At 42.1% G+C, this 27,711-nt stretch overlaps 1 protein-coding gene across 3 annotated transcripts; it reads right to left on the bottom strand.

Annotated features, from left to right (window-relative positions):
• On the bottom strand, positions 1–27,711 carry POC1B (POC1 centriolar protein B). 3 transcript variants are annotated; one of them, XM_079993461.1, is made up of 12 exons: positions 27,572–27,711; positions 25,474–25,558; positions 24,246–24,417; positions 23,327–23,506; positions 23,033–23,140; positions 20,877–20,992; positions 16,661–16,794; positions 15,254–15,322; positions 14,795–14,947; positions 11,605–11,685; positions 2,037–2,282; positions 1–264 (listed from the first exon to the last, which is right to left on the bottom strand). In XM_079993461.1, exons 1-12 carry the CDS (start codon positions 27,674–27,676, stop codon positions 166–168), a joined length of 1,548 nt encoding a protein of 515 aa, XP_079849587.1. In that variant the 5' UTR covers positions 27,677–27,711; the 3' UTR covers positions 1–165. The 3 variants fall into 3 exon arrangements, with proteins under 3 accessions (XP_079849587.1, XP_079849588.1, XP_079849589.1); XM_079993462.1 differs by having other exon boundaries at positions 27,441–27,575; XM_079993463.1 differs by lacking the exon at positions 27,572–27,711 and having other exon boundaries at positions 24,246–24,398; positions 25,474–25,554.

Below are 27,711 nucleotides of genomic sequence, written 5' to 3'. Positions count from 1 at the left end.
TTCAGAAAAACACAAATATATATTTAACAAACGCACACACACAAAATTACATGTTCAAAATGTTATCAATGATTTTTAGGGAAATCACTTACACCAAAGAGGCACATTTTATTTGCTTCATGTCACTGTTTTGTCTTCCTGAGAATGTATTTGCATTGTTTATTTTCAATCTCTGACAGAGAGTAACAGTTTCTCTTGGTTCTCTAAGCACTCTTTCAGTTTATCTTCCGTCAAAGTCAGGCGCTGCTCCAAGATTGAGACAGTCTGTTAGGAGAACAGGGCAACAAATGCTTGTTATTGATCGTAATGTTTTATTTACAAAATAACTTCTCTTAATGCACTAAAGAAACCAGAGAACTGCAAGATTTGATTCAGATATTCCACCATTTCAGTAGCTCGCGGAAACCTTAAAAATACATGGGTTTTTTTGCCGTGCTAAACACATCATGGTCTCAGCATCAAAATAAAACCAACTATTGGAGAAGAACTCTAAAATCCAATTTATTTTTTTCTGGCAGAGCATCCCTGTATGTGCTGTGTATTCAGTTGTATCAGACTAGAGTATTGATTCAGAGAATAAAGCCTCCAGCTTCTATAACTCTGGAAACTAAAGTGTTGAGCGTTCCCCTTTCAAAGCTGATACCCAAAGGGCCACATGAGATGTTCTGCACACATGCCAGGGTTTTTCCAAATCTCTCCCTTCCCCCAAACAGGTGTAGCCCTAAACAGCTGCAGGTAAGGCATGTGATGTGGAGACTGCAGCTGGGGAAGAATGAGAGACACACGCCCTCCGTACCCTTGGAAGCCCCTTCTCAGGGGGTCCTCAGGTCTTGGCACGTAAATATTGTGAGTTCTGAAGGGACTTCAGAAAGGACTTGGATGGACATCACAAATATCTGAAATACTTTGTTGTATCAGAATCCAACTTTTCAGTGATATCTGCTTTCAAATATATTCTCCACTCTATTGTAGAACACATTAAATTGATAGGAATGGTGTTACTGAGAAGTGTTGAGCAAGTTTTTGTGGATCTGAACACACCATGTAAGACACGTTCTGTGTTTCTCGGGTACTAGTAGAAATTGGGTAATGCTCTGATAGACCTTAATTACATCGACAATAACAAAAATGACTAAAGGATGTATTTTTTTCTTTTTCTTGGTCATTTTTTTTTCTTTTCGCAAGTTTTACAAATTTACTTAAGTTTCAAAATATGTTTTTCTTAAAATTTTGACCTTATACCTACTGCTTTATATAACATACTTTTATCTAATACAATTATCCTCTATTTCACCCATTATTGTTTTTATTCTGCAGCTGATATATTTTTTCTAGGAGCTCAAAGTACTTCACATATAAAGCAGTTTGTTTTAAATCAGTAGATCAATCTACTAAGGCATTTGCTAATTGGGGTGGGGAGGAATTTGTTATCCGTTGGGCTGAGCATTTTTTTTTTATTGTGGAAAACTTCTTTTTCGACACTATTTTAGCTCAGGTATGTTAATTATGGTGGCATATCCATCTGATAAAGAGTAGCAACTTTTATTAAATTTAAAGTGCTTCTACTTCCTTCAATATCTCAGAAATACATCTATACTGGCATTGACATATGATATGCATTTTCTTTCGCTGACTGACCAGAAGTCCTACTTCACAAACATAATATTGGTAATTATTACAAATCTGTAGATAGTATTATTATACATTTATGACAGATGAAGGGCTGAGGCAGAGAGACCGAGTGTAGCCTGCCTCAGGTCAATGAACTTGTGAAGGAGTTACCATTTGCGTAGGCCCACCTGAGAAAGTTTTTGAAGGCTGGGATATCAATCTTTAAAATAGATAAATTTTGAATTGAGGGCCCAGAGGCGTAAGGAGACAGGAAGAGTCCTGCTAGACCAAACGCAAGGCCCAGCTGGCCCCTGAAGGAGGAACAGGGCTATTTGTTGCTTCACCACTAGCCCCAAGAAGCCTAGTGATTTATTATTTACTTGCAGGCAATCCAGTACATGCAATGGTGTTGGGGATTTACTCACAAGAGTAAGAACATCCAGCTGCTCCACAATGTGTTCCAAGGCGTTAGTCAAAACTGGAGAAATGCCTACTGGCTCATCCATGGTGTGCGCAATGTATTTACTTCCGTCTTCCAAACTTGTCCTTGTTGCTCTTGGTGAGGATAAAACTGAATGCTGCTGCATGTCTTGGGTGTTCATTCCATCTTGCTGCATGATCACTCTCTCTTGTTGCATGGAAGGTTGAGCTAAAGGGATACTTGGCTTTGTCTTCGATTAAAAGGAAAAGCAGAGGGTGGTAAGCTTGAAAATCTTCAGCATCCTTTTTTCCCTTTCGGGAAGCAAACCTGAGAACTGCAGTTGTTACCCTGCTGTACCTGTTCTCACAAAAAAACAGAGGAGGTTCATCCTCAGCCTGCATCTTTTCTCTCTCACATTTCCCCAAAAGGACTTACCAGTTTTAATAACTCGTATTCATTTTTCTTTTATTCTCTGCTGTTCTGGAAGCTCCCAGAAGTATTTTACTTGTAGCCTTTCACTATCATGAAGTGGTTTACAAAATAAATCTCCCTGGTGACTGCTAGCAGGAAGACTCACCATGAGACTGAACTCACACACAGTTATTAGAAGCCTAGTTTTGCATGCCCTTGAGGGTTGGTTCCCAAGGTCGCAAAGCAAGTTCTTTATGAGTTGGAGGGGCCTACTAGGCAAGCCCAAGCTCTCAGGGCCACCTCAAGTAGCTCTTTAGATCTCAGCCACAGTTAGAAGTGTTACTGCACCAAAGCCGTTTTTCCTGCATGGAAGCAGTTTCGGCAGATTCCAGCCTTGAGTGTGGCAACATTTGAACCTGCCAAGTGGGCTGAGGTTATTACAGACTCCAATGCAAAATCAAATCAAATCAGGACTCTTCTTAAATAAGGTTGTAGGGGTAGGGGGCAGAGGTATTCTGTATGTATGTTGAAACACATATGGAAATAAAAGGAACATAAAATGAATTCTCTGTAGCTTAAATGATGAAAGCTAAAAAGATAGAGCCAAATATTTAGCATCACAAAGCATCACAGAGAAACAAATTCTCTTCTCCACATTAAACCAAGGCTAAGTTCTTATTTATTTGTTTGTTTCGTAAAACTGATATACTGCTTGATTGTAGAAAAAACCTCAGTACAGCAGTCCTGAACAAAGCTTGTTATAGTCAGTGTCCCTGCCATTTGACAGATACATCAAGCAGACCTAGTCAAAGAGACCAGGTGCTGCTCTCTCTGAATCTAGGCAAGAAGGAATTTCTTCCATGTAGATCTGCCATATAGCTGATGACATCAAACACTGGTACAATTCAAAGGCAAAGGCACAGCCTTAACAGAATCTATTTAACTCCAAAGTATATCAGTTGTAAGAATTTTGCCTGCAAATAAACTAAGTCATGGTGTTCTGGAGAAAGTTCATGCCATGTTATCCGACTCAAAAACCATCTGCATTTAATCTCTGGCCAGGCATCACACACATAAAGCATATCTGACAGCTTCCTGTGGAATACCAGGAATGATCTCATGACAAACAAGGATTTGAAGATAGGCTTTCTAATGAATCATGACGTTGGTGAGGCATGTACTTTAAAAATAGGATGGCCAGCTCCCAGTTTGCCTTCGGATGCTGAACTTTTTTGCATTGCTCTGTTGCATGCAAGATGAAAAACACACACTCTACCTCTTATTTAAGAACAGACTAGATACGTAATATGGGAGTTCATTAAGAACTAGATCTTCACAGTGATATATGCTTAAGGAGTAGCTATTATAGAAATAAATGTCAGTATATCTGACTGCATTGTTTGGGAGGAAGCTTATGCATTTTACTCGACAGTCTAATAGTTTATTAAATCACAAAACCAGATGACGATAATTGAATTGAATTTTGTTTAAGCAAACTAAATACAAATAGCCAGTTTGTAATCATTTATTATTACTCCTACCATATTACTTCCTTTGTAGCCATTTGGTTCTAGTCCTTTGATATTACTTTCTTTTTTCACACATTTGAAGTGTCAAAACCAACCATATCTTTATTATAGTGCCATCTGAATTCATGACACCTTACAAAGAATGAGAGAGCAGGTCTCTATCTTCAAGGCATATACAATCATACCTTGGCTTTCAAACAGCCTAGTACTCAAACATTTTGGCTCCCGAACAATCAAAACTTGGAAATGAGTGTTCTGGTTTTTTAATGTTCTTTTGGAAGCCGAACGTCTGACAGGACTTCCGCGGCTTCCGATTGGCTGCAGCAGCTTCCTGCAGCCATTCAGAAGCTGAGCTTTGGTTTTCAAATGTTTTGGAAGTCAAATAGAATTCTGGAATGGATTCTGTTCGACTTCCAAGGTATGACTGTGTGTGTGTGTGTGTGTGTGTGTGTGTGTGTGTATTATATATATATATATATATACACATACCTTGAACCTATCAGGTAACACCACCCCCATGTGACTGTGGAAGAAAGCAATTACTATGTACGTTTTATGTATTCCATCCCAGCAACCCTATCAAACCTACTGGAATCGCAATGGCAGCAAGAGTTGGTGGGCTGCACCCTAAGCAGGTTAGGCTTTTAGTTGATGCCTGACTTTTGTACAATGTTACCCAGGGATGGGACACGTCAGTTTCTGAAGTATAACACAGAGTTTTCAATTAAAGTTCATATTCCCTTGATTGATACAGAGTTCAGAAAAATGCCTGAATATACAGAATAATAAAATTTCAATTTATAAAAAAGAAGTGATAAAAACTACTCTCTTAAGGTTAGGTGTTTTACTATGTTCAATTAATAACAATAACAATAATAATAATAATAATAATAATATATTTATACCCCGCCCATCTGGCTGGGTTTCCCCAGCCACTCTGGGCAGCTTCCAACAAAACACTAAAATACAATACAGTGGTGCATCGCAAGACGAAATTAATTCGTTCCGCGAGTTGCTCCGTCTTGCGATTTTTTCGTCTTGCGGAGTGCGGATTCCCCGGGTATTAACGGTTTTACGAAAAAGGAAGCAAACCCGCAAGACGTTTTCGTCTTGCGAAGCAAGCCCATAGGGAAATTCGTCTTGCGAAGCACCTCGAAAAACGGAAAACCCTTTCGTCTAGCGAGTTTTTCGTCTTGCGAGGCATTCGTCTTGTGGGGCACCACTGTAACCTATTAAACATTAAAAGCTTCCCTAAACAGGGCTGCCTTCAGATGTCTTCTAAAGGTTTGGTAGTTATTTTTCTCTTTGACAGTTGATGGGAGGGCGTTCCACAGGGCCGGTGCCATTACCGAGAAGGCCCTCAGGCCCTCGGCACTGGACCTCAGTGCCCAGGCAGAACGATGGAGGTGGAGAAGCTCCTTCAGGTATACTGGACTGAGGCCGTTTAGGGCTTTAAAGGTCAGCACCAACACTTTGAATTGTGCTCGGAAACATACTGGGAGCCAGTGTAGGTCTTTCAAGACCGGTGTTATATGGTCTCGGTGATTCAACAGACTGATCCTATGATTCAAGAAAAGGCCAAGCCTAAGGATCTTTCTACTAGCTTTACACTACAAAGACTGTTTTGCGCAGGACAACACAAGGACTTGAGTCCTCCTTGAGTCCTCTTTGCACATCACAGCACACATAGCACACACAGCACACACAGTGAAGTTTTATTGCTTTGGGGAAGTGGATGAGAGAGAGAACATGACCAACTTTTAAAACGTGCACTGCTTTCTATTTACATTCATAATCCACAGAAGCTCAAAGTCTGGCACAAATGTACCCTGCCTAATTCTATAAAACAGGGACTGGATAAGTACTCAAGGAAAGCTTCCCAGGGAGACAGAAGTAGAAGTCGCCTCATATATTCTTGCAGCCTAAGCCCTAGGAATGAGCTGTAAATCTGTGGCAATGCAGGGACCCCCCCCCCCAAGGGGCAAGACTAACAGGATTACCAGCTCCCTTAATGAAACCAACATTTTCACAGCTCACTTTGTTATTATTACTAATTTAGCATGATCAAGCTTCTGGAGGGCACTAGGTCAATTCAGAACAAGAAAAAAGTAAAAATAAAACCTCATTGACTTGATTATATGATAACATATGCAAGGGAAATAAACTCAGCTCCCCAGTTGCTGCCTTTGCAGCTGTGGTTGGGGAAGCTGGTTTTATTTATTTATTTGCTGAGGTTGACAGCTGTGCTATATTTAGCACAACTACAATGGCATTAAATAGCAGCTGCTTTTCAGCCATGGTTGATTGGAACAGTAAGTGGGTCTATATGGTCTGTTTGACAGATCTGGGTTTGGGGTGCGAAATATAGAAAACCCCATGAGTGTTGTGCTTCAGACTGCAAATGGTCTTAAAGGAAGCTTACTGAATAGTTCGTAAATCAATGGTTATCGCTTAGCATTTTTAACACAGGAAAAAAAGATCTAGCCTATTACAGGTGTGCGCAAGGGCTGCAGATGCGCACAGCAGGAAATACCAATATTCACTAGTTCTGTGAGCTTGATTAACCTGTCCCATCCTCTTCAGTGTCAAGCTATGCCCCAAATATGAGATGCTGGAGAGAACAAGGCATTTTCTACCCCAGTGAAGAAATGTGCTCTATTAGAGCAATGTGTAGGTATTGGTTGCATATAATCACTTGCATAAAATTATACTTCTGTGTAGATATGAATGTTAAAACATTGCATTTTTATATTAAGCCAGTGTTTTCCATGACCTTTTCATATGCTAAATTTAGTTTACATTTAAGAATGCAAGCTGAATTTTCATCTATCAGCAAAACAGGTTGAGTTTAAAAAGAAAAAAAGGGGGGGGGGAGAGGGCACCACCAGAGACTAAAATCTTCAGGCTCTAGGCTCCCAAAGGTGAGAAATTCCCTGACTGGATGTCAACTCTAAATATAAATGCTTCAGGAAGGAGAACATACAAGTGCCTTCATAAACTACAAAAATTCTTGTGAAGACCAGAGGTGCCAAAAATAACAATATGATCTCTACAGAGAGGGGTAAAGAAATGTCATAAAGGCTGGTTTTCAGTGTCCCTGCAAACAGCTGCTGCAGGAAGCTCTTAAAATGAGAAGGACGAATAACTCAAAACCGCTGAAACATTCCCACTATTTGCTATCAAAATAAAAATGAGCCAAGTTTTATTTGCAGCAAGTTTTTTCAGACCATAGTTAAGACCTTATAGTGAGGCCTTTTGGCAAAGGTGCAGAGCAACCTATCTCTTTCCTGGTGTGGAGTTCTAGCACCTTCTCCAAAAACAGCTTAACAAGCTCTACCCCTCCTTCCTGCCTTCCCTATCTTGTCTTTGATGTACAAGAGGACATACCACATGAATACACCATCTATGTCAACTGGATTTTCAGTCTGAAATGGTGCAGAACTGATATATATGGAATCTACTTCAAGCTAAACAGTTCACCAATGCTGACTGAACATTTCCTTTCCTTACAAAAATGATTAGTTGTGGTCCACTTGAAACACAGAGAATACTTAGGGAGCAATTTCACACTCTCTTAATAGTGAGCCATCTTGGTTGCAAGTCCTGAAAGACCTGCTCCCTGCCTTGCAGGCTTCCCCTCACCTGGCCTGGGAGGACAGCACCTGGACTGACTCCAGCTACAAAAGCTGAGTGTTGGACCTTCTCTTGTTAGCATAATGATTCCATGATTGCCGCATGCAAGCTTATATTCAGAATGGCTTTGTTCACAAGGAATAATAAACTTTTAAGCTTCTTTTTTTCCTACCAGCAGTCTCACCAGACTAATTTTCTGCACTCTGCTGCTATATATATATATATATACACACACACACACACACACACACACACACACACACCAAAATCCAGCAACAAGGAATGTTGAGTGTCAGCTGGAAATTTAAAAAATGGAAAAGGTGGAGTTACTAACAATTCAAGTTCCTAACAATTCACAGAAAGGTACTCTGAACAGAACACTACCACTGCGGGGTGCAGAGATGATATGCTGTAATATTTTGTTGTAGGTTGAAATAATATTTTGCATAGATAGGGATTTTGAATGGTCACACTGTTTTGCATCCAATCACCCTGGTAAACCTTGCAATAGCTCTGCAAGACTGGGAACAACAATGCTAACCTTATTGCAAATTGTGGAAGGACAAGATGGAGATGGGCAATAAGGCACGAGGGGAAGGAAAACTCTAGATGTACATTACAAAAACATCGGGACTCTTTGATGGAAAGCACACATATTGTTGTCATGTGTGGGACTAAGCTCAGGAGGAACAAGTTCTGCTAGTCTGAAGAATAAGGGACAGTGAAGAGCACCGACTATCTCGGTGCCTGAGATATCACAGGTGATCTTTTCTAGATTGTACAAGCTTTCTTTGAGAAAAGTGATTTAAACATGTGTTTTTTTGAAGGCATAAATGTGCAAATAGCAGATAGCTCTTCAGAGGCCTGGGGAAGACAATAGTGTGTTGAGGAAATGAGCATCCACTACAGGGTCAGGAATGCATGGCATCTGGAGAGTGACAGCAAGGGAAAGGTCACCCTTCTGAAGCTAAATACTTTGTTAGCTTCTGCTTTGATGTAGGTCTGTCAAACCCCTGGTGACTTTTGAGCCAGAGGCAAGATTTGAATCCAGCACCTCCAGATTCACAGGCTCAGCTTGGTTTCTTTCCTGCTACACCATAAAAGATTGCAGTTTGTCTGAACCAGTTTTCAATTGTAATTACGGCCCTACTCTAAAACCACTGAATTTCTATGCCTTAGCTTTATCTTGACCCAGAATCTTACCACTCTCTCCCACATCCTTCATAACACCACTATGTGTGTGTGTGTGTGTGTGTGTGTGTGAGAGAGAGAGAGAGAGAGAGTGAACCCTCTTAGATTCCAAGAGCCTTTTGGCCTTTTGTTCAAACAAGTGCATGTCTCTCATTTACCAAACACAGACTGCATGTCTTTCCTCAAGGCTGCATTCTTAACATAGGGACACAATCCAGCCAGAGAGTTTAAACTGCCATGCTGTTTCAATGGGTTGACTTCAGAGGAAAACAGGCATAGAATTGTTCTGTTAAAGTGCTCAGCTTTAGCTGGAACATGCACAAGGGGGAAATGCAACAGGTTTTTGCACCTTGTAGGCATGGGCGTAGCCAGGATTTTTGTTAGGGGGGCAGGCCTTTTGTTAGCGGGGGGCAAAACCTCAGTTTGCTATGTATTTTTATTGAATTTTATTGATGGGGGGGAGCTGCCCCACTCCCGCCCCCGGCTGCGCCCACGCTTGTAGGTCAATACAACACACACATTCCTGTTTTGACTGTGCCCATTTTCAGGGGATGGGTGTTTTTGGTGGCATAATTTGCAACGACTGGGGGGGATGGACATCCCGCTCCCCATCGTGTATGTGACATTTATCCTTGGCTCAGCTATATCCTACTCATTTTTAAGTCATCTGAAGGCTGTGCACTCCCATATGCGTTGTGTAATGCACATATATCTAAGATTTCCAAAAGGAGAGCAGGCAGGCAGACATACACATGGTTATTCTGCAATGGCAAGGTTATTTCCCTTATCACCACCCATCTATATTATGTGTGGGTAAGTAGGGACGCGGGTGGTGCTGTGGTCTGAACCACAGAGCCTAGGACTTGCTGATCAGAAGGTCGGTGGTTTGAATCCCCGCGACGGAAGAGCTCCCGTTGCTCGGTCCCTGCTCCTGCCAACCTGGCAATTAGAAAGCACGTCAAAGTGCAAGTAGATAAATAGGTACCGGTCCAGCAGGAAGGTAAACAGTGTTTCCGTGTGCTGCTCTGGTTCGCCAGAAAGTGGCTTAGTCATGCTGGCCACTTTCTGGAAGCTGTACGCCGGCTCCCTCGGCCAGCAAAGCGAGATGAGCGCTGCAACCCCAGAGTCGTTTGCGACTGGACCTAATGGTCAGGGTTCCCTTTACCTTTACCTAGGTAGGGTACTGTACTATTGTCACTGAAGAGGAAAGCATGGGCTGTTGTGCAGAGGCTCGTGCTTTGATTCCCCCAGAAAAATGGGCCTTACAAATATTCCTAAAAGAGTCAGCTATACAATTAGAGCAAGGGCAATGCTCCAGATTCAGTTCCAGCACTGCTTCTCTCTGACTTCCTTTGATTTCAATGGGGCACATCAAGATGGCTGATGGAAGCCTTCTGTGTCCTGTTTCAACTATTTGTGCTATAGGCATTGAATGCTTAAAAAAGAAATCGTTTACATTTAATGTTAAAAAAGTAAAATTGTTTGTAAAGGGTTCCGTGATTCGCAACAATATTTTCCACTTTGGAAAGCAGGCACAATTTGCTACCTAACCATACTTGATGGAATCTGAACAAGCTTGGCCAAAGATATGTGTGCCTACCACATTCAAGTTTAAAGCAGGGCAGTTACAGATTTACAGAACTGCTGATTGCCAGCTTCATTAGCCGCTGGTTATGCTTACGGAGTGGCAAAGGCATTGAGATCAGTAGTAAATCATCTTGTAGGTCAGCAGGAAGCTCATTATGGGCAGACAGTCCAAGTGACAGAAGCACTTTCTGAGAGTGCTAGAGTAGTAATTTCCTGTGTGAAAGGCCTGCCGCTGTTTCTGCATTCCTCAGGGTACAGCTCTCAGAGAATGTTGCTTTTCCACAGGAAGAGGAAGGAAGCAGTTGTTCGAGATGGCTGTGAGGAATTTTATATATGCCTCAGAATCAGCTGTGAGAATAATGGTCACAGCTTCGATTCCCAGAAAAATGGGGGAAATGAGAAGGTGTGAAGGAGAGAATTGGTGATGGAGGCAGGATGTCACAGTTCACAAGTAAAATACACTATGAAGGTACTATGGGAAAGGAATACAGAGTGAGCGTCCATGCCCAAATCCCACAGAACCACCGAGGTGTTATTGCAGCAACAAATAAATCCCCCTTTCACACAAAGCGCTTGGTAAAGACTATTAATGAACAACACAGTGGTGCACATTTTCACTTAATTCAGAACACATATTCTAGATCTCTAGGATCTATTGGTCACTATTATTTGTCTTTTCAAAGTGACACCTTTGGTCAAGAAAATACTCCCTAGCTGCAGTATACAAAGGGGAGGTCTCACCCAGAAGTGGAGCAGATCTTTACATACTTGTAGTTCACTGAACCAGAGTAGCCACCAACAGCTCTTGCCCTGGCATCTTTGGCAACAGTCTCACAGGGCTGAATTAAAAACCCTAGTATGCAGCATTTTTTGGTGATGGTCTACAAAAATCACATAATAAGAAATCTGAGAATAATATACCCAAAGTTTGAAATATATAGTTGCTGAGGCATGGACATCAGAAATCAAAGTATTTAGGAAGCAGCAACATCAAAACAGAAAGAGAGCCTTTGGGCATAAGGTAATCTGTAGCATTGGATATCCTTGTAATTTGGCTGTAATGAAATAAATAAGGCATGAGTACCAGATGCTGTGCAGGATTTGGAAGTCAACCCTATCCAAACATATGTACAGCTTTTTAATTGCTCTGGATTTAAAAAAAGTATTAGAATCAATGTTTGGATTATATTTTAGTTTGTAATTCATCCTTGGAAAACTTACCAGTAAAACAGAAGGTGAGGTAATATCTATGACAGGAGGGTCAAGTGTTTGCATATCTGTGACGTCATAGCTGGGATCTATCTGTTGAAAATCAGAGTTGAAAATATTATGATTGTTTCATCTACAGAAAATGGACACAGGATGAAAGACCACATGTCAAGATAATATTCCCATTGTCAAACTATTAAATGTGTATCAAAATCACAGAATTGAAGAGTTGGAAGGGACCCCCTTTAATGTAGGAATCTCAACTAGTAATCTCAGTTAGTAGCAGCCATTTACATACAGCACAATTTTCTTCTGTATGACTTGGTTTCTGCCAAGGTAACTGGATTTCTCCTCAAGGTGTTTGGAGCAATTACTAGTTATAAGCCACATTCTTGCTTCTAAGATGAACCAGTGCTTTTAAAAATGGTAAGTAAAAAAATGTCTGTCAGAAGCCTTATCCACAAATGCAGAGTGCTAACAGCAGGACTCTCACCGTGTCAAAGCATCCTAAAATCACACAAAACACACTAAAATATATCTGAGACAGTCAAGAACAGATCAGTCACAATCAATGACATGATGTTAAAATATCCCTCTGTCACATCAAAACCTTTAAAAAGCTTGCCGACATAAATTTTTAAACATCAACAATTATGTGCAGATGCACACCTCACTATCAGTGCAGCAATCAGCCTGGAAAGCCCCATTCTAACCTGACATTGTTTCAACTTCTTCCATGGCTGAGACTTCAAGCAAGGCCTCACAAAGCCTAGAGGAATCTAGTGCAGTAGCTTCTGGATAACTGCCAAACAGGGTCCATGCGCTCCTGTATTCATTTAACTTATCAGGAGAGGGGCTAAGGCATTTGGTACCAACCGAAGCTTCCAAATTTTAGCAGCTTCTGGATAATAAAGCTATTTTAACTCTCTTTTCCAAGTCACCAGATTTAAAACAGTTTTACAAAACTGGTGTGTGCATGTGGGTGCAAAATAAAGAATGGCAGAAGGAAACTGAACAGTTTAGGAAATTGAGGCCCAGAGAACTTTTTATGGTAATCTCTTGCCTGTGGCTGTAAAATTAATCCATATCCTGGTCCTTCATCACATATATTGCCCAGGTAAGATTGAAACTATAGGACACAGTGTGACATTTCCAGTATTTAAAAACATATTCTTTCTGAAAAAATATATATCTCATACTGGCTGTGCAAACTATTCTTAAATGTTAGTGCCATCTAGTGTCTGTTTGCCTTAGATGACAACTATAGATTTTTTTTATGGAAAGCATATAGAGCAGGGGTCAGCAAACTTTTTCAGTGGGGGGGTGGGGGTGGTCCACTGTCCCTCAGACCTTGTGGGGGGGGCCAGACTATATTTTTTTTGGGGGGGGGGGGAGAACGAATTCATATGCCCCACAAATAACCCAGAGATGCATTTTAAATAAAAGGACACATTCTATTCATGTAAAAACACACTGATTCCTGGACTGTCCGCGGGCCAGATTTAGAAAGTGGTTGGGTCGGATCCGGCCCCTGGGCCTTAGTTTGCCTACCCATGATATAGAGCTATCCTATACTATACAGAATCTTGGATGATGATACAATGATAACATGACATGACCTATCAGCATTATTACTCGGCATCAAGAAGATGGCTGAGAGTATTATAAATCATCTACAGTTGGTAAATATAGAATAGCCATATTAAAAGGTGTTATTTTTCATTAATGGGAATACTTAATAAACCCAACAATTATGGTGACTGCCTTTTACTGTGTAACACTGTTCCCTTCTTTTTGCATGTGTGCATGTATTTCTGTCCTTCTCTGTCTACACCTGTGCACAAATATTTATTTAGTTGATAAAGATATGTACTGATCTATTTGACTCCTAGTAAGTTAGCTTGGTCCCAGCTCCTGCCCACCTAACAGTTCTAAAGCACGTCAAAGTGCAAGTAGATAAATAGGTACCGCTCCAGCAGGAAGGTAAACAGCGTTTCTGTGCGCTGCTCTGGTTTGCCAGAAGCGGCTTAGTCATGCTGGCCACATGACCCGGAAGCTGTCTGCGGACAAACGCCGGCTCCCTCGTCCTATAGAGTGAGATGAGTGCACAACCCCAGAGTCATCCGTGACTGGACCTAACAGTCAGGGATACCTTTACCTTTACCTGAGTTAGCAAAAATGTATAAGACAAGTACAAATACCTGCTGGAAATGTAAAGAAAAAGAAGGTACCATTTACCATATGTGGTGGTCGTGTAAAGTAATAAAAGCATTCTGGGAAATGATATATAATGAAATGAAAAAATGTATAAAATAACTTTTATTTAAAGAAACCAGAAGCTTTTTTTTATTAGGAATTATAGGTACTGATATCCCAAAGGACTAGAAAAGACTTTGTCTGTATGCAACGACAGCTGTGCGGATGCTACTAGCCCAGAGATGGAAAGAAGACAAAGTCCCGACGAAAGAGGAATGGCAAACTAAGCTGGTGGACTACGCCGAAGTGGCAAAACCGACCAGAAAGCTCAGGAATCAAGATGACAAAAACTTTAAGAAAGAATGGGGAAAAATTGTAATATATCTAGGAGGCCACTGTAAGCAGATAAAAACATTAGCAGGATTTTAATAACACTTGTAATGTAACAATCACTGTGGACAATATGGGCAGATACAAAACATGGATCACGAAATAACATGAAGTTGAAAATGTTGACACTAAGACCCAAGGAGGGAATGGGGGGGAAGTCGGGCGATTCAGAGAAATCTCAAAATGTGGACATTCATTTGGTATTGTTATAACTTTATTTTTGTAAAACCAAATAAAAATTATTTTCAAAAGGAAAAAACCAGACTTGAACTGATGTACTGTACATTTCTGCATTAAAGGGAGGGGTGAATATTGGGGTCTGTGCTGGTACTGATTCAATGATTACAGATTTGAGTTCCCGGGTGAACACATTAATTCTTTACTGATTTGATAACAAGCTAGTTTTTGTTGGGCTTATTTAGGAACATGGGGAAATGGACCATATAAAACCTCAGGGTCTGCAAAAGAGTAGATTGAGAGGGAACGGAATGGAATAGCCTGGAAGAGAGACTGGTTGGCTGACATTCCAGGAAGCAATATTTTGCTGCAGGTCTCACTTGCAGGCCACTACTTGCTAACTTGTAAATAGTTAGAGGTTAGAAGCCATAATGTTTACCTCAACAGATTGTGGTTTTGCATCATGGCGATGAGGTGATCGAGGGTAAATATCAAGAAGGTGAGGGGGTTCATCCCCATGTAATTTTCGCATGTGATTTTTAAGAACTTTCTTGTATTCAAATGCATCAAAGTTTGTTTTCCAGAACAATACCTGTAAAAAGTCATAAATAAAAATATTGACTGATGTTTAACTCTCACTTACTGTTTTGGTTTTGTGGCCCTTGCATTTGGCACGAGGACACAGGAGAGATACTGCGAAATACTTTGCCTCTCTTAGGCAGGGAGGCATCTCAAGGCAAGACCTCGCAGATGCGCAAACAAAGGGGCAGAGGCTCAAATTATAATAATGTCAGTAAGACTGTTAAGAAAGTATTAATAAAACACAGTAAACTCTTAATTGTTTAGAGCATCTAATAAAATCATGTTTCACGTTAAGAAATCAAAATCGTTAACAAACCTGTGCATCCACACCACCAGAGACAAATGTTTCTCCACCTTTTGAAAAGGCTACAGAGAGAACAGGTCCCTAGTCAAAAAGACGAAAAGAAGCCAGATTAAAAATAAAATTAAAAGACTTCATAGTGTTTATAATTTTAATATATTTTCCTCCTCCCCTCCATAATAATGCCTATCCTTTTCTTGCCCATCATCTTTCCTATTCCTGTATACGAATGTCTCTGCCCCCATCATTCAGCCCGGACACTGAGGTCTAGTGCTGAGGGCCTTCTGGCCCTCACAGAAATAAGTGAAAGGACAGAGAACCAGGCAGAGGGCCTTCTCAGCAGTTGTGTCCGCACTGTGGGACACCCTCCCATCAGATGTCAAAGAGATAAACAACTATATGACTTTTAGAAGACATCTGAAGGGAAGCTTTAAACGTTTCTGAGGTTGATGTCTCATTTAAACTTGTCAACTCAAAGCAAAAAGGAAAAGGAAAAGGGAAAAAAAAGAATTTTTGATTAATGTTGCCTGTGTCACAGGCAGAAATTACATTTAAGCCCCTCTCCTCTTCTACAATGCAGTTTATATTGAGACCATAACATTGTTAGCCATTCATTAGCATGGCCTTTTGCTCCCTTTGAAACAAAAATATAAAACACGTATGATGTTCATTACCCTATCCCCTGTGAAGTCCTACTGAGCTTCATTCTAAGCTCTAGGCCAGTTTCAAATGATATACAGAACTGAGCAAGACTGCATACAAATTGGAAGATCAGATAAACACATTGGTAACACCCAGCCTCACTTTTTCTATCCCTTCAACTCTGTTTGGGCTGTCTCAGGACTCAGCTAAGCAGATACCACTCCGAATTGCACGGTGGCTGCATCCCTGTGATAGCGGCTCATCTCTCAAGTCCTGTGTGAACTAATGCAGTCATGGCTGGCTGTGACAGGTAGTATAAAAAAACTACAGGGCACCAGGTTGGTGAAATCCAGGCCACTAAGTAGGATAGAAATTTAATAAATGATTAAGCCCAGGTTCTGATTTCCAGCAGAAGCGAAGTGCCTGCAGAATCAGCAACCTGCATTAGCACACTGCTCATTCGAATTAAACCAAACTTTATCTTCCCTTTGGCTTCACTTGATGTGTGAACCAGGCCTGTGTAACTCAGTTCAGTTCTCTTAGCCTTAAATCAGTGTAGGAAATCCGTTTTATTGTAACATGTGAAGTAAAACAGCCGAAGATACACCTGCTGAATGGTTGTATTCACAGCCCAAGCACATACATTCCCACACTTTTCACATTCCAGTAACTCTGTGTTTCCGCTCGAAACAATTATGTCTTTCAAGAAAACAGCAATGTATGAGGGGGTCCTTAGAAGCCCAAACAAGCAAGAGGGTAGAAGAGAGAACAACATGCTACCTCATGCCCATGAAGCGTGTACAAGAGCCTTCCTCCTAAAAGATCCAAAATCTTAACAGTACTGTCGCTGGAAGCTGTGAGGAGATAGTTGCCAGAAGGATGGAAAGACGTGCAGTTCACGCCGGCTCTGTGAACTGATTTAAGTAAAAAAGAATTCAGATTTTGATGGCAAAGAAAGGAGCCAATATCTGCACTGGCTAATACCGCAATCCACAGGATGCTTACTGAGAATTGTTTTCAAAGGCACTTACTCCCAGATACATGCTCATAAGAGTGCAGCTGAAAACTGATTCATCAATATAAATGAAGTTCATTCTCTAATGAACACCACCTTTTGTTTTAATTCTGCAGTAATCATTAAAATATTTTCTACCTATCCCTGCCTCTAACTTTCCTGACTCACAGCCACTCTATTATCCCTACTATACCTAGCTAACAGGACCAGTGGTCAGGAATGGTGGGAATTGTAGTCCCAAAACAGCTGGAGGCCAAGTTTGGCCATGCCTGCCCTAAACTGTGCCTATAGTTCCCTCTCAGCTGCTTCTCCTTTTGTGTTGCATTTTGGTTAGGACTGCTTCATTCTGTTGAGCAAAACCCAGCAACCCTGTGCTCTTCTGCAGAATTGCAAACAAAGTTGTTAACAGATGCACTTAACGGTGCCGCTTAAGATGGAGGCATATGATCATCAACTGAGGCCCTTCTCCTTATGCCTCCTCTGCAAGAGGTCGGCAACACAAGAACAGGGCCTTTTCTACAGTGGCTCCCTTCTTGTGGAATGCTCTGGCTTGCGTGGCACCTTTGTTACATATATTTAGGTGTCAGGAAAAAGCATTCCTCTTCTCCTAGGCCCTTGGATACCTAAACATCCCATGGCCTTTTAAACTGTTTGTGTCATAGGGGGTGGGTATTATTTTGTTTGTTACTATGTTTTGCATTTTTGTGTTTTTAAATTGTAAAGCTCCCTGCAATCCTTGGATGAAAGGCAGTATATAATAATAATAATAATAATAATAATAATAATAATAATAATAATAATAATAGAGCTTTGTGACTCACAAATCCAAAGTATTCAAGAGGTAGGCTGGGAAAAGAAGGCACAAAGTTATCTAGTCCTTGGGCATGCCCTTCAAAGAAGATGCTGCCTTGCTTGCTATACTCCAGGGCAGGGATAATCAGTGTGGTGCTCACCTGATGCTATTGGACCACAAATCCCATCATTCACGTTCACTGGCTATACTGGCTAAGGCTGATGGGAATTGGAGTCTGTCAACATCTGGAGGGGAAAATGTTGCTTACTGTTCCAGGGTAAAAGTCCAGATCTTACAGCTGAATCCCTGAACCAGCTGTCTAGAAACGATTTTTAAGAAGGCTGGTTAAATGAATGATTTGGAAAACCACCCATTTTCAAGGGGTTTCAAACCATGTGTAAGGGATCTGACATGGGTTTCTGAGAGAATGGCTGTACTTTCGGATTCTCCTGCCCTGGTTTTAACTGAAGGAGCCTGTAGACCAGAGGCGAGGAACTTTTTGGGTCCCATGGGAAGTATCCATATTAGATCTAGCCTTGTGGACCCACCTGTCAATCACCTGACATCCCAATGCCATCAGGTGATTAGGACCTTTGAAGCTTCAAAGTTGAGACTTCAAAGCACCACACAGAGCTTGCAAAGAGGCCCGCACAGTGCTTTAAAGTGCCTGAGGCTTCAGCTTTTGCAAGTACTGCTTATGCAAAAGAGATCCAGACAGCTCCAGCTCTGCTACCCATCCGCTGGTGGTTGGAGCCGACATCAGCTGTGTGAGCCAATCCTATAGGCTTTGGCTCTGCTGCAGGTAGTACACAATAAAATGCATCATAAAGGTAAAGGTAAAGGTACCCCTGCCCGTACGGGCCAGTCTTGACAGACTCTGGGGTTGTGCGCCCATCTCACTTAAGAGGCCAGGGGCCAGCGCTGTCCGGAGACACTTCCGGGTCACGTGGCCAGCGTGACATCGCTGCTCTGGCCAGAGCCAGAGCCAGAGCCGCACACGGAAACGCCGTTTACCTTCCCGCTGGTAAGCGGTCCCTATTTATCTACTTGCACCCGGAGGTGCTTTCGAACTGCTAGGTTGGCAGGCGCTGGGACCGAGCAGCGGGAGCGCACCCCGCCGCAGGGATTCGAACCGCCGACCTTTCGATCGGCAAGCCCTAGGCGCTGAGGCTTTAACCCACAGCGCCACCTGCATCCCAAAATGCATCATATAACATGAGTAAACAAGAGCTTTTGGCTTCTGAAAGAAATGAATCTCCACACACTAACAAAGAATGATTACAGGGTTAGGGATGGGTCTTTGGGTACAGAGAATAAGAAGCTCAAAATCTAAACCCCCTTTAACGACCAAATGCAAGAAAAGCAGAGCATAGAAACCCAAGTTGATTTTATTTTCCTCTCCTAGGTCAAGCTCAAAGTATCTACTTTATTAGGGGATTGAAAAAGATACTTGTGATTTTTATCTACACTACTGTGCTGCCATCCTGTGGCTTAAAGTAGCAAGAACATTTAGTTCTTATTGAGGGAAAGCAGATGGATTTTTTTAAAGCCTTGATCAACAAGACTAAGGGCTCATCCAGACTTCTGCTTGTGCTGCCACTTTTGCCTGGGAAACTCTGATCTCTAGCACGGAATTGGAGCAAACATCAACCAGGTTTTCTGCAAGCTGGTGTTTGCTCCGATTTAGCGCAAAAGAGCAGGTTTTCTAGGGGGAAACGGCAAGACAAGCAGAAAACAACTCCGACCCATGCTTTCTAGGTGCAGTATTGAGGAAGCTTGGGTGAGCCCTGAAGTTTCAGAAAGAACATGTTGGTCAAAAAGGAACGTTTCATTAAACAAACAGCAATATCCAGACTATTAAACTATAAGAATATATAGCAACCGTAACTAATTTTACAAAGGCATGTTACTACTTGGCTACACGTTTTAATTTTTGTTTTTCTTATTTACAATGCAGGACCGTATGAGAAAAATTGAGTCTATTTTTATATTTATATATTGCCATTCCTCCAAGATGAGAGATCCACAAATTCACAAAACACACTGGGTAGCCCTCCCTGTTGTGGCATGTTTGGCAAGCTCCTGTCCTCCCCCTAAACTTCAATCTGGAGAGGAGGAGGAGTTCTTCCTATGGTTGAACCGTGCATTGGAGGCACTCCAAGTTACAGTACAGTGTATCACAGACAAGCCCCTACCTTTCTCCTGCTCTTGGAGGTAGGAAGGGTGTGTGGGATTGCTCCTGCATATGGACTGTGCTTCTCTAAAGCTCAGGGTAGAATCAGAGGGAGCTGGGGGAAGGGCATGGTTGTGTCTGCGAGTTTTTGCTAGCTACCAAGACCAGCCAAAAATTTGGGGACCACTGACACTAGAAGCATACAATGGGTTATCCTATAAAGTAAAATAGGGCTGAGAGGTTGCAGATTTTACATGGCCACAGAATGAGCTTAAGAAGTGATAGGGATATTAATTCCAAGCATTGTGGTCCTCTATGGTTTATAATTACTATACAGTTGCCATCTTTTCAGATTTACACACTCAGTGTTTTGGTGATCGTCATTTACTATGACCCTAATGTGGAAATTGTGTCAGCATTTTGACTTTGCTAAATGTGAATTTACTAGAATGGTACCCTGGGCAGTCTACAGATTGAACTAATATGTTTCTCAAGAAGATCTAGTGGGCAAGAAAAAGCCCATACTGATTCAAGGGCAGTGTTGACACCAAATAAAACCGAAGCAACAGCATAAATGGAAGATAAGGGAACATGCACTGTTTTGGTGTTGTTAGCCGCCCTGAGCCCGGCTTCGGCTGGGGAGGGCGGGATATAAATAAAATATATTATTATTATTATTACTTTTAAAATGGCTCATGCAATTTATATAATTACATGCTGCTATATTAGCCATATGCTTATCAAACAGTCCTCTTTTAAAATATTAGTTTTGCATTAATGTATGCTTTCAGATGCTCAAAATGCCAGATTTAAATTCCTTCTGAAATATTTAGGCCAAGTCTGCTTTATTATCCCCAAGTAAAAGATAAGAGACAAAGGCTTGGCCAGTAAAGTTAGCAGCAGAGATATGATTGTAACTGGAAACTTTCTGGGACACAGCCGGCATTCTTAGATACTAAGACCTCTACTAGCTTTTAGAGAAATTACGAAAGGAAGAGGTTTAGTAACCTTTTACCTCGGTGCTGCTGCAATAATTTGTTTATTCGAATGTCCCAGATCTTCACTGCGTGATCGGAGCCTGCGCAAGCTATACACGTACCATCAGGACTGAAATCCACATAGTTGGCAAATCTACAAGGAAACATTAAAAATAACGATTTGTCATTTGTTACGAGAACAATGCCATCCACTTGGGCTTACTTTATTGGCCCATGTTTTTTAATGAGTTTTCCATCACATCCTAAGGACTCAGAGCCATGCTGTCTGCCCTCACTATTGCCCTGTGTTTATTTATTTCATAGTACTTATACAATGCTACCTCGGATTAAGAACTTAATTCATTCTGGAGGTCTGTTCTTAACCTGAAACTGTTCTTAACCTGAAGCACCACTTTAGCTAATGGGGTCTCCTGCTGCCGCTGCACCGCCACTGCACGATTTCTGTTCTCATCCTGAAGCAAAGTTCTTAACCCGAGGTAATATTTCTGGGTTAGCGGAGTCTGTAACCTGAAGCATATGTAACCTGAAGCGTATGTAACCCGAGGTACCACTGTATTATGATTGTAAAATAACCCAAAAAAACCTCAAAGCAGTTTCCATAAAGAATAAAATGAAGTTGTTAGCAGATACTGAGCAGGATTTGAACCTAGATACCCCTTGCCAAGATACAATACTTTCTCTTGACAGCCATGCTGGGGTCACTTGCATGCCAGAAAGTCCCTCTTTTCACAGCAGTGATCTGATGTTGCTTCCCTGACTTTCTGGCCTGCTTAAATTCCTATCTCCTGCTTCCCAAACTCAGGTCCCACTGAGTGAGCCCCTGGAGCCTACTACTGTCAGTGTTTTTCTGTGGCTGCCTTTGTCATATTTCCTACCCCTTTCTCTTGGTTGCCTGGCCAAAGAGTCTGAATCTCAGAGGCTACCGCAGGATGGCTGTGTGCACTCTCAGCTTGCCTCCTGTTCAGGGAGTAATGTCCTCTCCTTTCTTTCTTTGTGCACTAGGTTGCATGCAAACACAGTTTTGGAGCTCGAGGAAATTTGAACTCCTGCCTAGGAAGTGGCAGAAGAGGAATTGTTGATACTGGCTGTATCAGCGGGGCTGATGGTTAGGAGCACAGTGCACGCCTAGCCTGGGCTCATCATTGTGAGTTTACTGACTCCCTCCATTTATGGGGTGGCATGTGCATGTTGTCACCAAGAGTTTCTGACTGGTGAGCATCATGCTAAGCTAAGTAGACTCTGCATGCCTCTTTAAGAAATCCTACTGCTGCCACAGAGATTTTCTTCTCTATCACAGAGGCACAAACACAGATTGCATTTCCTGCACTTCAACTCCACCCACAAGGACAAGGCTAAAGTCTGTTTAGTCTTGCCCAATGGGAAAATGGCCCTGATTCTAACCACTCCTTTCTGCCCACCTCTTAAGGTGCCCTGAATTTCACAAATATGTGAAACATATACTTTTGATCCCCTGCCATCTTTCCAATGGCTGAGCTCCTCAAGCTGTCAATCATTCACCTCCCAAGTCCCACAACAAAAATGGAACAGTTTTGGCGATGTTTTTGCGTTCACTGTTGAAAACCCAAGCGATGTCCACCATGTAAGCTTAGCTTGTGCAGTTTATGCTACCTTAACGATACTTGGTGTTTCATTTTGGCCTATACTCTGCTTATTTCTTTCCTAAGCTTTTTATTTTTAAAACAAACTCTAATTAGGAAAACTAGGGATTGGCTTACTACTTGGCATCATCCAAATTATTATGTGTTCCATATCTAAACAGCGTACCTTCCAGGAAAGAGAAGTAGTAAAGGAAGGTATCTAAACACAGCAGACTGGATTGTACTAGGTTTACGTTATCTGAGACCAAGGGCTTTTCATTATAGCCCAAACATGGCTATAGAGCAGAATGGAAAACTAAAGCACACCAGAAGCACATCTAATACGTTACAGCGCAGTAGATTACTCCGAAGAGCCTTAAAATACAGTGACAAACATAGTGACAAACCCCCTTCGGGCCTTGTCTCTGAGTTTGGAAGATTGGTCGTGGAGACAGTGCAAATGGCGCTGCACCTCCAACACTTTGCTTTTCACAACAACTGAAGAGGCCTCTAGCAGATCTGCAAGTGTCACTACAACACTGCCACATTTCCTGTCATATATGAAGACTGCTTACCCTTCATGATCTATTATATCATCAACACAGGTTTTGTTTCTTAAATCCCAGATTTTAACAGTTTTATCATCGCTGCAAGAAACTATTAATCTTCCATCTGGTGAGTATCTAGAAAGGAAAGAAATATACCGCAGCTTTAAAAACGCCGACATCTAGCATCTAAATCAATTGCTGCTTGTAAAGTTAGTGACCATTTTATCCTGAACTGAAAAGACATGTGAAGCTGTTTTAAAAAGACAAAAAAAAAGTTACTGCTTTTCAGAAACCAAGAAGGCAAAGCATGCAAACACTCACTTGGCACAGCGCACCCAGTGTGTGTGCTGGAATAAGGTAAACAAAAGACGTTGGCTGTAAACACTCCAGACTTTTACAGACTTGTCGTTGGATGCAGTAGCTAGAAATTGACTGTCGTACGAGAAGTTCACGCTACGGACTGCTGATGTATGGCCTTTTAATGGTGTGGATTCACCGTGGCTGTATATAAAATATGTTGCACATGCATTAGTCCCATAACCACATAACAGATTAATCCAATTTCCCCACCCCTCAACCCAAATCAAACCTAGTTTGTATCCTCAAAGAGACAGCTTCCCTTGCTTCGTCCCAGTGCGAAACCCAAAATCTTCTGCACAAAGTACAGAAGATGAGAGCAGAGCTGGGGGTCTCAAGGGCCAAATCGAGTCCTCCAGAACTTTCTGTCTAGCCCTTGGGACTCTTAGGCCACACCCGGTCCTTTGCCTGCCCTACCCAACAGCCTCTTTGGCTGCTTTTGCCTGGCTGGAATGTATCTGCAAACTGTCATAATGCATTTTGCTTGCCTCAATGGAGATGTGTGTGGGGTGGAATATAGAAGCCTCTGACTTCTACGTGGATAGAACACAGCCTATTGTAGAAAGGTAAGAATAACATCCATGGCTCCACCCATATTTGCCTCTGGCCCCACCCACCACTTGCATACAACCTCCAGAAGGTTTCCCTTGAAGGAATCTAAGTGGATAGCTCAGCTGGTTAGTGTGTGGCGCTGATAATGCCAAGGTCGCAGGTTCAATTCCTGTATGGGACACCTGCATATTCCTACATCGCAGGGTACCTTCCCAACTATGATTATATGAATCTGGCCTCTCTGAACTAGAGGAAGCAATACAATGCCTAAGCCCAACATCCCTTCAGAAACCAAAAACCCTGGAAATGTTTAATTTTCAGTAATACTTACATACATGGAATCCATAGCCTGGCTGTCCTATCTTGAGAAGCAGATGCCAGCAAGTTTCCATCTGGTGAAAACTGTACACTGGTCACACCTTCCAAGTGACCCACAAATCTGAAGGCTTTGGTGTTTGGCTTCAAGTTCCATATCATAAGAAACCTATCCAAAGAAGAGGTAGCTGGCAAGAAATAATGATAAAGCTCCACACTTAGATATCAATTTTGTGTTCCAACATAAAGGTCTCAGTTACTTTTACTACCAATTTCATGAACTGATATAAAAATAAGATGCAGAATCTAATGAAGTCCAATCATTCTAGTTTGAGATCTAGGACAATAATTCCACAGCGAATTCAGCCAAATAACAAACCATGTTACCTATTTAGTGTTTAGATGGAGAATGGAAATGGGTAAGCACATAGGGTTGTCACCACTTATTTGCATATTTTACAAAGACATTATTGTAAGGTGACCATTGTTAAATGCACTGTTAAATCCTCTTGTCATGGAGCTGTGATACCATAAGCTTATCCTTGGTTAGATAATCACCCAAAAGGCATTAAGAGGCCTGGGGCTGCAAAACGCTCAGAAGTGTTGGGATCTTGCCTTAAGTTGCCAGAGAAGGTGGAGGGCATCAAAGCAAAACCAGTGCAACTGAAACAAAGCCTGCAATTCTGTGTGCATTTCCTTGAACTCAACTTAGCTTATTGTTTCTCAGTAAACAGGGTGTGGCACACACTGCAGAGCAGCAATCCTATGCATGCTTATTTCAATAAGTAATTCACCCTCAAATAAAATGTGCATGGCCTTACAGCCTGACAGTGCATTCTCAAGGTCACCCATAGTGCAATCCTAAAAACATCTACCAACAATAAGTCCTCCTGAGTTTAATGGGACTAACTCCCAGATAAGTGTGTACAGTATTACAGCCTTAAAAGACTAGTTACCCAACACTTGCACTACCCTCCCAAACTTGCAATCAAGGCAAATAAAAGTACCCCAATAAATGCAGAGGGAGGGCTCTCATTTTGATACCTGGCGTTTTTGTTGGGAAATATATACCGTATTTGCCGTTAATACAGTTCTTAACTCCGAAGTGTTGAAGACAAATTATTTGGGGCAGAATTCCAAGGCATTCAGTCTCGGTTTTACAACTGCCCAACAGGCAAAAGCTGAATAAATAATACAGACCACACAAATTATTTGTTCATTTATGCTTCAACAAGTAAGCTTACCAAGTGCTCTAGTAGTTGGATTGAAGGCAACACAGGTGACTGCATCTTTGTGGCCTTTAAAATGACGGATCAAGACCGGATCCTCCTAGAGGAGAAGAAAACCTTCTGTAGTTTTCAAAATTTATTTTAAACAGTCACCTAATCTGATCATTGAATTGCTTAAATCAATCAATCAATCAATCAATCAATCAAATAGCACAATCAAGCTGTTAGTGCAACAAGAGTCGAAGACCTGGTTTGCACATAACACTTAGCACAAATATGAAAACTCCTGGAAATGAGATTGCAGCTGTTTTGTCCTCTTCCATGCCTGCTGCTGCAAGCTCAGCTGTGGTTTGGCTTAGTGCGTTGTCTAAACCCAGGGCTCATAGTTATAGCCAAGCCTTGTTCTATGGCTTCTCACTCTATTTTTAAACAAGCCAGCTATAGAAACAGAACAATGATACCTTGTAACAATAAACTTAATACATGAAATAAATGTGTTAACCTCTGTAGAAGCATGTTTTCTATTCTGAAAAAAAAAAAAAAATCAATAAAGGTGTCTGTTCTATTCATCGTCTCCCTTCTCTTGCTCTCTAATTGTCCGGTCAAGTCATTTTTGAAGATACAGTAGTGCGATCGTAACAGAACTTTCTAAAGAGTAATGTTTGAATAAACATGTGTCAGACTACATTGTTAGGCACACACTATCAATGCACCTTTCCAGTCAGCAAGGTACAAGATTCTGCCCAGCAAGGCTTTCTGTACCTGTCCAGGTGGTCATGTGCAACAAGAACTGAGGTGTGCATGGGGGGTGTGGGATGGAAGAGCACAGTTCTGGGATTCCCCACCGCACTTCAAGCAACAGCAGTGACATACATAATATGACCGGCCCTCCTTCTCTGGCTAGTGAGTGAAAGGATAATGAATATTTCAAGTTAGCATAAGAGCATAATAGCCCTTCAGGATCAGGCCAGTGTCCCATCTAGACCAGCACCCTGTTTTCACAGTGACCAACCAAATGCCCGCTGGGAAGCCTGCAAGCAGGTCCTGAGCGCAACATCACATTCCCTTCCTGTGGTTTCCAGCATCTGGTTTTCAGAAGCATTATAGCCTCATCCTCCTTGAACTTGCTCTTTCAAAAGCCATCCAAGTTGGTGAGCCGTCACCACTTTGTATTCACTTCTTGCAGGGAAGCATGGAGGAAGCCAGAGGGCGAGCGAGGTGGGGGGGGGGACACAGCCATCCATCAAGGGCTAGGCGCTCCTTCCTTTTGGTGCAACTCCTACCCCAAGCTAGCAGCTGAAGCGGCACCACTTCTTTCGCAAGGTCGCTTGCATTTATTTTCTTTTTCAATAGTTTTTATCGAAGATTTTGTGTGTGTGTCTTACAAAATAAAACAAATCGGTCGTTCGCATTTCTGATCAAAAGATGAACTTCTGCTGGCTGCAGATCTTTGTTTTTGTTTATATATATATATATATATATATATATATATATAATTTTTATTAAATTTTCTGTTTTACAATTTAGAATACTCATTTAAACATCCTTAAAATATCAACGACTTCTCTTTCCACGGTTCATTTTACAAATCATAAATCCCTGCGTATTTTACATGAACTAAACCATTCAGTATTCCATTATTACATCCATCACAATTCATTTACACTGTTGAATTTATCTTAATGCTGCGTTTCCAATGGCTGGAGATCTTTGTATGCGTCTCCATGCTGCACCTCCTACGAGCCACGAAGAAAGAACCGAGGATTTTCCCTCGCAGCTCATCGCAGCCAGCAGCTCTGCTGACATCGGGGGGCGGGGTCGGATTGAACCCGGGGTTTCCCGTGAGCCCCCGCGCTTCGTTCACTACACCCGCCGACGGAACTCCCCGCGACAAGGGAAACAATGACGGGGAAAAGGAGCCGCGCCCTGAATGCCCAGCGTCGCTGCCGGCTGCCCAGGGGACCCGCCCTAGACTCTCCTACCAGCGCCGCCGCCGCCATCGGACTCCCGGGGCCTCCGCTCTCCCGGCCAACCACCTTCCGCGGCCCTGTCAAAATCCCCGCTCTCCAGACCATATCAGTCGAGTCCCGACCCAAGGCTGGCCCAGCCTCACCCGCGGAGATACGCGGGCGCTCGAGGCGGGGAAGGGAGGAGGAAGGAGGCGGAGAGCGAAGCAGCTCCGCTCGGCCTCCTTTCGAAGCCGAGCTCGCCCATCCATGCCATCGGCGTTCGACGCGCCCTTAAAGGGGTCGG

This window comes from Podarcis cretensis (assembly GCF_951804945.1).
Source record: "Podarcis cretensis genome assembly, chromosome: 10".
In the NCBI taxonomy this organism is placed as follows: Eukaryota; Metazoa; Chordata; class Lepidosauria; order Squamata; family Lacertidae; genus Podarcis; species Podarcis cretensis.
This window is presented reverse-complemented; position numbering and strand designations above follow the sequence as displayed.

Coding starts and splice junctions, on each gene's coding strand:
- POC1B (XM_079993461.1), bottom strand. CDS start 27,676: ATGGATGGGCGAGCTCGGCTTCGAAAGGAGGCCGAGCGGAGCTGCTTC. Junction 14,948..15,253: donor CTGGTGGTGTGGATGCACAG/GTTTGTTAACGA, acceptor GACTTTTTACAG/GTATTGTTCTGGAAAACAAA. Junction 265..2,036: donor AGCTGGATGTTCTTACTCTT/GTGAGTAAATCC, acceptor TTCTCCTAACAG/ACTGTCTCAATCTTGGAGCA.